We start from the raw sequence: 11,529 nt of genomic DNA on the forward strand, positions 1-11,529 counted from the left end.
ATTTTTAGCAGGTCAGTTGTGGAATAAAAAGAGCTGCTAAAAGTATAAACAACTGTGTTAAATCATTTTCATTTATTCAGAAGCCACACCGTCGCGCATCCATTGATTCTGTCTTCACTGACATGAAGGGCTCCTTTGGACAACAGCAGAAAATTAATCCAGTATTACTTTTATTGGTTCACTGCTCAATAATGAAGATGCTGTTAATAATTATTCACATCTCAGCGACTTCATTAAACAGCTCTGCGTCCATGTCCTGGTGCATGTGTGTGTCAACACTCCTCTACAATAATCAGTTCTTCTTTTTTCTTTTTTTTTTTGAAGTGCCTTTGTTTAATTTTTATTTTGTGGCTCTAGAAGATGGAACGTTCTGGTGATCCTGACAGAACATGGGTATGAATAAAAATACTTTGAACAGATGATAAAATCAATGTTAGTCTCCGTTAGAACGATTGTTTTTCTTGAGTAAAGACGTCTCATTTTTGTGAGTCCCTCTGATAATTAAGGTTTATATTATTTGCATAATAATATTTCAAAATAATATCAGATCAGCTGAGTTTGTTCTAACCAGCAGACGACTTGTCTCTTTACACAGATATGGTGCAAATCCTTCAGCAAACAGAAGTGGTGAGTTTACAGGAGAAATTACTTTTACTTATTCTTTTATTCACCATTTAACATGAATTGTCTCCTAGAACCAGAGTCTGACTAAAACCCAAACCTGAACTCATCAGACTCGTCAGGAAAGGTGTCGTGTTATGACTGCTGTGGATGAAAGATCTGTTTACAGATTACACCAATCCCTGCTAATAATCTGACCTTCTGGGTGTGTGGTACGTACCATTGGTCCCGCTGATCCGATTTCTCCTCTCTCTCCTTTCTCCCCACGGGTGCCCTGAAAAACAAACAATGTCACTGGATCTGTAAAACACTCATAGTTTCACCAGACGCTATCGAAGCCAAAACTTCAGGCCTGCTGGACCTCCACAAGTCCCCACAACCGCCTCAGCAGGGTCCATTTCAAACAAAAGTGAACAAATGTCTGAAAACCTGTTTGAGGAACATCTCAGCTTTTCTCATTTTGCACTGCCTTGTTGGATAGATTGTCATGTTGTCAGATCTTCAAGAAACAATATGGCAAACAGAGCAATTTTAGTGTTTCTACCACAATTTAATTAACATCAGCCAAGACCTGGAAGAGCTTTGAAAAACTCCTAGTCTTTATCTGTTGTAAACCAAAGTAAACATCTTTATTGACCTTGTTACTAATGTTCAGTGTCAGTAGCCTGGTAAAACCCAGCCCATTGCTCTACGCTTTGCCAGAGTTGTAAAGTAACTAAGTACAAATACTTTGTTACTGTTCTTAAGTAGAATTTTTGGGTATCTGTACTTTACTTGAGTAATTGTTTTTCAGCCTACTTTTTACTTCTACTTCTTATTTCACACAATTATCTGTACTTTCTACTCCTCACATTTTTAAAAAAGGCAAGAAGCAGAAAGTCGTTATTTTACTTTCATTTTTGCTTGTTTTCCTCCCAGCTGCTTATTGTAAAAAATAAATACTATCCATATAAATTGTGCCTCCTAGATAGAGTGAATATAATTGTGGTTGAATAAGAAGTTTAAATGTGATGTGTGTAGTGTGCACCAGCGTCACCGTGAAGGAAKCTAAGCTAAGAGGCTAACCGGAAATTACACCATCCCCTGCTAAAGTACAGAGCCATACAAGATGGCTGTAAATGAACTGCAGGCTTTGAGAGTTGAATTTTATGTAATTTGGAAGCCTTGTCAACACCAGACTCATTCACTTTCTCCGCTGCCATTATTGAACTACAGGCAGACTGAAACAGYGCAGAAAATCAACGTCATCGTTCCAAACTCCTCCCCCTGTTTGCTGATTGGCCCGGTTGAAATTCAACTGGAGAAATCCACGTCAATGGGAGAAAGCCCAGACGGAGCAGAGAAGGGAGATTAGAGTCAAGCAGAATTGCGTAGGAAGGCAATATACAGGCTAGTGTCAGTGTTCTGCAACACATTGTGGTCCAGATATATTCAAGCCTACTTCTGGTTCATTGAAATATAATTAGTGTAAACAGTGTTCAAACTGTGTCTGCCTATGTTTCAGCTGTGCTCTGCAGTTATTCAGGCATCCAGCAGCATTACATATCAAATACCAAAAGAACTACAGTATTTTTAAGAACGACAGCAGGTGTAAGAGCTGAACATCAACCTGAGTGCCTGAAACAGCTGTGAATGTGTTTTGGGGCGAGGTGCTTGATTTTACTCATTCACATCAGAAGATCAGTTTTTTTTATTATTAGGATCTGAGTTCTTTGCTTTGAATGAAACATTTTTCTGTTTTTAGTCCAGAAATATAAAACAGTCTTACTGGGGGTCCCTGAATGGAGAGTCCATTGGGTCCCTGAGGACCAGGCGGTCCTGAAGGTCCAGGTGGGCCAGCTTCTCCCATAGGCCCTTGAGGTCCCTGTGAAGACCAAACAGTGTGAAACTTAAAACATGGATTTTTCATTTAGAAAATAGAAATTTTACTAAATAAAATTTATACATCGATAAACTCAAATATATTTTTATTGGTAAACGAGTAAAAAGAATATTTTTAATTGAAATTAGCTTTGGCAGATTATTTTATTCTCTAAAACAGATTATTATTTGTCAGATTGTTGAACTGAAACAATGTAAAAATATATATCAGTTTAAAAAAAAGTCATTTTGAGTTGTTATTTGGCAGACGAGGGGTGTTGAGCTATTATTGTGACTGAGATTAACTATGTATACAAAGTACGAAGGTTTAAGATCATCATTTAACATTATTGTTGCATTCTTTCAACATTAGCCCATAATTTGTCCAAATTTAACAAAAGGAAGGTTTTAAAGTTTTAAAGATCTTGTGTTTGTATTAGTGTGTGTGAAATTGTTGGGGATGTCACTCAGCTACGTTTACACCAAAAATTTAGCACAATTTCTGTAAAACTGACTGAGTTTTAGACATTTTTGAGGCTGGTGTGACTRCACCCCCAGCTGTTTGTCTAATAATTATTTTGAGTTTGATTAAAATCTGTCCAGTGGTTCATAAGATATTTTGCTAACAGACAGAAACACATGCAGAGAGAGACAGTGAGTCACCTTCTATGGCAGCAGACAAACAAACAAAAAAATGTAGAGAACAAGGAAAAGAATACGTCATGTGATATAAGCAATATTTGTTTGTACTATATATACTTTATTATTTTTATTTAACCTTTATTTTACCAGACAAAACATTAAGAATAGCTTCTTATTTACAATGTCATCCATACAATTTAAACAAAGTGTGCTTATTTAATGTATTTACTGATGAGAGGTGAACTCAGTCAACGTAATTTTCTTTTAATTTTAACCTCCRAATTCTTCCCTGCACACCTGGAGTCTTTATACCACCGGCTGCCTCGACAACAAGATATAATCAGGAAATGCATTTGGGAACTTTATCCATCTGCAGTGAGGTTTAACTCCCGTTAGCAGCTCATTTTTATTAAAGTGTATAAAGTGTAGACAGAGTTCCTGCAACAGGATCCAGAAATAAAAAAAAAAACAGTTCTGCAAACCACAAGTTCAGTGGAAGCAGCTAGCCAGAACAGTCACTGACTGTTTATTGTTTCACTGTTTAGCCCTAAAGATTGAGTTCATGTGTTTCCTATTTTCAAAAACAATGAAAAATTATGACGTTCATGAAAATGAAGGAAAAAAATACAAGGCTCGAAGCGTTTTATGTTACGCAAAATAGGAAATGTCATTATGATGGTGATATCCCTTGAATTAAAACAAGATGACTCAGTATTTTTTTTGATGATTCTCTAATAAATGCTTTTTTAAACTCTTACCAATAAAGTTGGTAAGAGTAAAAAAGCTATGTTACATAAGTACGAGAAAAAAACTTGTGCTTTTTTAGGGGTGTTGTTGCATTTTTACCTTATTGCATCAAACTATWAGTATACCCAAATGCTGAGAACTGTTCTGTTCTTGATTATAAAGGGAAATGCAGATTACAAGCAGAAAACTATCATGTCTTTAGGGTTTCCTATCTTTTTCATTAGGATTATCCTGAATTCTTTGCCTTCTGTTGGATTGAACTTTACAATGTTTAGTCATAAATCTCTGGTTGAGGTTTGTCTCAAAGAGTAAAAAAAAAAAAAACAATAATTTAATTTAAAATCCTAAAAATAATGGTAGCGACTCCAGAATGCAGTGACAGCTGAGCCAACATTTCTTCCTCCATTGAGCCTCACACAGTTTGCCTGGTCTTAACTCCTGATTAGGTCTGCTCCTRGGGTGGTTTCACCTTGGTAACTCGGTTCAAACCACAGCATAGTGAACAGTTTGAGACTTATTTAGCTTATTTTTTGCAGAAACTAAATGTGTTAAATGAATTAAAACATATCACAAACCATCACTCCTGACTCCCCTCTGTCTCCTCKGGGTCCTCTTATTCCTGGTCCACCCTAGAAAAATGATCAAACACACATTATATTAGAAATTTAGTTTTTTTTAAATGTTTCTAAATAATTCAAATATAACCCAGCACCTTTTACATATTTGGAATGTAAATAACTCTTAATTGATTTGTACTATAATCTGGTTTTAAAGTAATAACTGACATATTTTAAAATTGAGTTTTGTGAAAAAGTTATGAACAATTAATATCATACCTGCTGTAGATAGGAACAAACTTAGTTTAAAAAAATGTTTAGTTCTGACTAGAGTGATGAGCCAATGGCTAGTGTGAGAGAGGCCAAGACCAAAGTGAACTGTTGCTTTTTCAAAACAGTTTCAATCTTTGAAATTTAATAGACATTTAGGTGAATGCTATACGTGTGAAGGTGTAACAATAATAATTTTAATGAATTTAATTCGTAACACACTTCTCATTAGTTGTACAGAATGTCCATAAATTACACACATTTTCCCATATTTTGCATGAATACAGATGTATAGAGACAATCTCTGATTTTTTTGAAACTTTGCTTCATGTTTATTTAAGTCTCAGAACCGACGGGCTGTAAGAAAATGCGTTTTCCACCTCCTTGTCTTTCCTTCCTGTTCCTCTGCAGCTGCAGACACTGTTAACTCCACCCTCACGTCCTCTCTCCATGACCAACATCCCACTACAACCCACACCCTTKTATCTGGTGAGAGTACTGCAGAKYTTTGGGGAAAATTRCGKATTTCTGAGGCTCAAGATACATGTARACATCCGAAGGGGTTRACATGTATGAAATGCTATTTTATAAACCTTGATATGAAAACATATACAGTGCAGTATGTAGTGAGTACATACTGGTGTGTACATGCAGGGTACGTAGCCTGTAAATACAGGCTATGGTTTTATGGTACTGTATATGGGGATGTGTAAAACCCATGTGAGCGGAAGCCTCATAAGTRGGCCCATTATTCTCCCCAAAAGAGACACTGAGCTTTTAATCAAAGATTTGCGTCCCTCGGAAGAAGGACACTCAGTGTTCTGAGCTTCTCAGGATCCATAAAAGGTTCTCCAAGAATTCTTTCCCTTTGACTACTCAGGGCCGAGCATTGGCCCAAGTAGTGCAAAGAGGTCTCTAATTCAATGCCACAGGCATCGCTCAGACCATTTTCATGGAGTCCCATCACCATTTTATGGYGGTTGAGCAAGTTGTGCCCAGTTAGGACTCCAACTAGTGTACTTAAAGTTTTCCTTGTTAAGGTAAGAAGGGCTTTTCCAAACCAAGGATTTGGGCCATTTATCAGTTCTCGTGTCTGTCTGCAATCCTTCAGCTCCCTCCAATGGATTGAGTGTTGACGTCTGATCCATGCCTGTAGGGCAGTCCTACAGATTATTTATTTACCATTATTTTACCAGGCAAGTCCCATTGAGATCTCAGATCTCTTTTTCAAGGGAGGCCTGGGCCTGAAGGCAACCTGTTGCACATGTTTTGTGGAGGAAACCGGAGTACCCGGAGAAAACCCAYGCAAGCACGAGGAGAACATKCAAAMTCCACACAGAAAGATTCCAGGTCCGMACCATGGATTGAACTCAGGACCTTCTTGCTGTGGGTCGTCGGTRCTAATCACTGAGCCGTCGTGCTGCCARAGATTGTTGTTGAAATGCCTATAGCAGGCTCTGGTTCTTTAAAGTGGGCTTGAATACCAGCTCTTAAAAGGTAGTCAGCTCTCTTGTTACCATWAATGCCAGYATGTCCTGGTACCCATTTAATAGTAACACTGTTAACTCTCCCCAGTTGGTTGACTGCCTCGGCACACTTCCAAGCCAGTAGTGATGTAAAATGTGGCCCCTGGAGAGCTCTAATWGAAGTACCATAAAACCATAAAAGTACAGGCTAACAAGTCCCTTCATAATACAGCCTGGTGCTTGAAGGTACCCAGTAAATTCCAGGTTTGTACCAGTTTGAGTGTTTTTCTAAAAAACAGCTGTCAGTCTAGCATCACAACATTATTCACTATGTTTAGAAGAAAACTGCAGCATGTCTGGTGCAGCCTGGGGCACTTCTGACCRGAACAACCTATTTCTATCAAAATAACCATGAACTAAAACTGACAATAAATGTTTTCATGAACTGGTGCTTCATTTTTAAGCTTGAACCCATTTAAGATGGAAGCTATCCACTCTGATCTTGGCTCTGCTAAGGCTAGCAAACACATCAGTTAAGACAGAATTTGTTTATTTCTTCAAACTGTGATCATGTACAAGTCTTAACCACTAAGTTGAAACAGAAATTATACGTTTATTCAAAAATTAGATCCAATCTGACATCTTCTGTTTCAAATATCTATCTTCATGCCATTATACTCTCAACCATGTCGTACTGTTTACCTGTTTGGTCTCTTACAACAAATGAAATCTTAGAAACCATAGTTAGGCTCTACAACAGGGCCTACAAAATTCATAAAAAAAACTTACTGGTTGGACTCATCACTGTACAGTTCTTTTATTGTCTGATGCCTTGACTTTTCAGAATTATGTTTTGTATAGTGGTATTAATTTATATTTTCAGATCTTCCAAGGTGCCAATTATGGAACTCTCTGTGCATTGCTGCCCAAATCAATATCTGGAAGTGGTCATTCAACTAGATCTGTTACAAAAGGACAACTGATATTACCAACTTTTAAAAACTGTTACGGCCAGAGGTCTTTCTTCTATGTTTATACTAAAGCATGGAATGACATTCCTCAAAACATAAAGYCCATTTCAAAACTACAGCCCTTTAAGAAGAATCTTGTCTGCCATCTGCTGGACACTTTTTGTTGTGCTCATATTTAGACGTCCTATTTTGCAAATGCTGCCTTCCTGAAATTTGGTATGCTTGTTTGTCTTTGTGTCTATGGTGTATAATGATGTGATTGTGATGCTGTATTTCTGAGTGTTTTATGTGCTGCAGAACAGGAASCTGCTGTAAAACAGCAATTATGCTGAGTCAGKCTTGATTTTTAGTRATCTTTTTCTGTTAAATCAATAAATCAAATCAAATCAAATCAAATCAAACTGAGATCTTTCAAAGAGATATCTAAAGTAGAGTTTAGATCAGGCCTAATACTCGGGCCAATAGACCTTGTGTCTGAGCCTAATCCACCCCAACTAATTAAATAATCAGAGGCCCAAGCCCAAATTAAACCTGACATATTATTTTTAAATTAGGCTTTGTTTTTATGCCATTTGAGTTTTTAACTAAATCAGATAGGAGCAGCTGCTCTGGTTCTATTGAGCATGCAATTCTGCAACTGACATCCATGTCTTCTTTCCAKCTCTGTGCCRTGGTTAACAAGAAAATAATAATCCCAGCTCCAACTCTGGTGTGAAAGAAAAAAACAACTAGTTGTTGTTTATATGCTTTGCTATGCCCAAGGTACAACAAGAGGACAGAGAAACAAATTATGATAATTTAGCCGAGCGACACAATATTTCAATGTTATACAAGAGAAGATTTACATTAATTGTGGTAATACTTTAGAAAAGAATCAATCAAAATTTACTCCCCTGTCTAATAGCTATGACCCTCCAACTTTATTGATGATTTTCAGGGTTAAACTTTTTATATTATACATGAAYAAACAGAGTAACACAACTTTAGATGGTCTCCTTTAGTTTTCTCTGTGCACTCCAGGCACCACAAAAGTCTGACCAGACCATCAAACACGTATAATTTTGGCCCAAACTGGCCTGTATTTTGGGTCAGGAGGGTTCTTTACATAACAATAATGTACCTTTGACTCAAAGTAGGAGTCAGCAGCTATAAACTCTGGGTTGATTCTCCGGTCCTGAGGTTTATCCAGGAACCAAACAACCCCACATCTGCTGATCATTGGCTCATTTGTTACAGATCCTCCCTCTGTGTTTGCTTATACGAGGCTCTCTAGGGAACCAGGAGGGAGCCAGGTAGTCACTAAAGTCTTCTGCCAGAAGGGTTACTCAGTGAGGAATAAGAGAGGAGACATGCTTATGTAAAATCAAGACATCAGCCATAGTGGATGAACTGCGTTTTATACAGTAAGCTTTGTTTCTTGTTGTGCAGTTCACCTCCAGTTTTTATTTTTTAAATCTATATAATTTTATATTTCTCATTATAAAAAGTTTAACGCGGTCAAACTGCTGTCTGAAATCTGACATTTTTGTCAAATTACATGTGAAGGTAAAATAAAAAAAACTAAAACTAGCTTCCAGCAGATGCAATCAAARCAATTATGGTTGAATTCAGACACGAGCCCTCAATAATGAGAGGAAAAGAAAACAYAGATCTTACAATTTAACAGAACAATTTGCTGCCAGAGACCAATTTCCATTTTGGATCTAAAACAGCGCAGGCACTGTTCGGTTTTAACAAAGGCAGATGGCAGGTTCAGCATGTCTTGTTTTTCTGAGGCTGATTGGTGACTGATATTCGGTATTGAGCGGAGTCTGGATCAAATCAGACATCGCTGATCAGAGAATCAATACAGTCAGAAACAGAGAGAGGCCTCCTGCTGTGAGACAGGAAAAAGACGTCTGATCTGACTGAAAATGTAAACATGGAAGTAAAGAAGAAAACGTTGGGGATTATTATCTGGAACCATTCTTCGTAGCAGAGATAAAAAACAAAAATTATTACAATGTTTGATTAATTAACACCTATTTATAACTGATGTCTTCTTTTGAATAGGATTTGATTAATCTGATGATCAGATTGATTTTTATCATTTGTTTTACCTTTCGTTTGCCTCCTAGTTTAAGTTCAGATGCAATAGCTCTAAAAATGATTGTTATTATTTAGCTTCATTCATGAAATCAATGACAAAAGATGTAACGGGACAAGTCCAAACATCCATCTATTAAATTCATGTTTTAGGATTTCAAAGTCTGAAGTAAAACAGTAAAGAAYTGTAGAAAATTTTCCACCTTTTAAAGACTGCACTCACAAAACAGATGTAATGGACTTGATTAAAAATGATCTTACCTGTAATTTGCCAATTTTTTTCTAACCATAAATAAAAGTGAGTTTAATATACATTTCATTATTTGACTGAGTATGTAAATGTAATGTCTGATTCTGTTAAAGAAACAGATATTGAAGGTTAAATGAGCAAAAAGGTTGACCTGTAGATTTAACCCAACAGATGAACACAGAAAATCCCACCTCTCAGATAAGGAGAAAAGTTCAGAGACCCGTAATCAGCTGTGATAAATGGTAGCTCCCCGTAATTAGTTTCTCATTCTAAACGTCTGTTGATGCACACGCCAAGTCTCCTCAGCACCAAAAGGTGCAAAACAAAGATTATGAGATAAAGGAAAGATGAGGAGGAAATAAAAATGCAGTTAGAGTTTATGTGGCACTGTGAGTTTAGAAATTTGTGAAAAGAATCTGGAAACATTAAAAGAAGAACACAGTTAAATGTTCATTAGATGCACTTTGAGCACATGTGCAAATAAATCTTGGTATAAAAGGGTATTTTCATGTTCTTACAGGGGGTCCGGAGGGTCCTGGAGGTCCTTTGCTGTCCTGGGAGCAGGTACAGGCGTGAGGCATGGGAGGACACTGCTCTTCAACTCTCTGAAAACAGGACAGGATTGTTTTGTTTCCTTGGCTGCTGACACGACTGATTACAGTTAAATTATTAAACTACAGCATAAACACGAGACCAGAATCAATATTTTTAAGAAACTTTAACAGTTTTTGTTGCACTGGTGGGCAAAAACGATGCAGTTTCTGCAGCTGTGGCAAAGTGGTTAGGGGAGTCGTCCTGTGACTGGAGGGTTGACGGTTCAATCCCCTGTTCCAGCTGTCTCAGTCGTTGTGTCCTTGGGTACGACACTTCACCCACCTTGCCTACTGATGGTGGTCAGAGGGTCCGGTGGCGCCGGTGCATGGAAGCCCCGCCTCTGTCAGTGGGCCCCAGGCCAGCTGTGGCTACAATGTAGCTTAGCACCATCAGTGTGTGAATGTGTGAATGACTGTAGGTGTAAAGCACTTTGGGATCTGACTGGGCTTGATAAAGCGGTATTTAATTTCAGACCATTTATCATGTAAATGTTTCCAGATGTAAACAGGTTTTTTTTGAAAACCAGGGTGTCAGACGACTTCCTCTGGTTTTTACTTTTAGCATGACACCTTACATAAAATAAAAAAAAATGTCAAAAGGCTTTTAAGGAATTTCAGATCAACTGTTAACCACTTTTGGTTTGGTTTATGTGGTGCTGGTCCATGCATGGACCACCACTGGCAAACCACATCTGGGCCACTAAAGGGCCGTCATTCTTTGCTGTATCTGTGCCAACAGGTCAACTTGTATGGACCCTCTTTAAATCATATGGACCTTCCCCCAATTTGCAGATTTACTGCTGTGTCGAGAAATCTCACTTTGTAAAAAAAAAAAAAAAATCCGCTTTAGATGTATTTTACGTCTCACAGATAGGATGTAAAAAAAACAAAGTAATAAATAAAATTAGATAACCATCTCCCAACTCGTTCTGCTGCTACAAATAAGTTCCCAACTTCCCCGTCCTCCTTTCCAAGCTCCTCTGCGCTGCAGATGCTCCCACATTTACTCTCAAGCATTTTTTGGTAAAAATGACAAGATACAGGTAAACCTCCAAAGGGGTTGATATCTATTGAACTGAGTAAGACACATTTCTATAAATGTCAGGGGTGCAACAATACATGCATCTGTACCGAATCGTTTCAATACGGTGCAGTAGGTTCAATAGGACAATTGAACAATACAGATTATTAAAATGTATTTKATCAACTTGTCTTCTGAAGATGCTGTGTTGAAGGCTCAGTTGATCTGTGTTCAACTATTCCACCTAGGCTGCACTGTCGAGTGCAGATCCACTGACAAACGTATTGTTTCAGCAACGTTTAACTTAAAAACTGTAATTTTGAGGTTAAACAAATGTTGATAAATAATTTCAACAAATTACAAGTTAAGAAGGGCAAGGACAGTTCTCAGTTTTGTTTTGAATTTTCTGCATCATTGCACCCCTAATATACAGTATATATATATAT

At 37.5% G+C, this 11,529-nt stretch overlaps 1 protein-coding gene across 1 annotated transcript in view; it reads right to left on the bottom strand.

The window, feature by feature from the left end:
- LOC106527895 (collagen alpha-1(XIV) chain) overlaps positions 1–11,529 on the bottom strand; it is a gene marked incomplete in the record, with an annotated part of 186,287 nt that overhangs the window by 41,560 nt on the left and 133,198 nt on the right. Inside the window, 4 exon segments of the mRNA XM_014022903.1 lie at positions 842–895; positions 2,390–2,485; positions 4,446–4,499; positions 9,988–10,074. Coding sequence (XP_013878357.1) covers positions 842–895; positions 2,390–2,485; positions 4,446–4,499; positions 9,988–10,074 — 291 coding nt within the window.

Source organism: Austrofundulus limnaeus, unplaced genomic scaffold (genome assembly GCF_001266775.1).
Source record: "Austrofundulus limnaeus strain Quisiro unplaced genomic scaffold, Austrofundulus_limnaeus-1.0 Scaffold348, whole genome shotgun sequence".
NCBI lineage: Eukaryota > Metazoa > Chordata > Actinopteri > Cyprinodontiformes > Rivulidae > Austrofundulus > Austrofundulus limnaeus.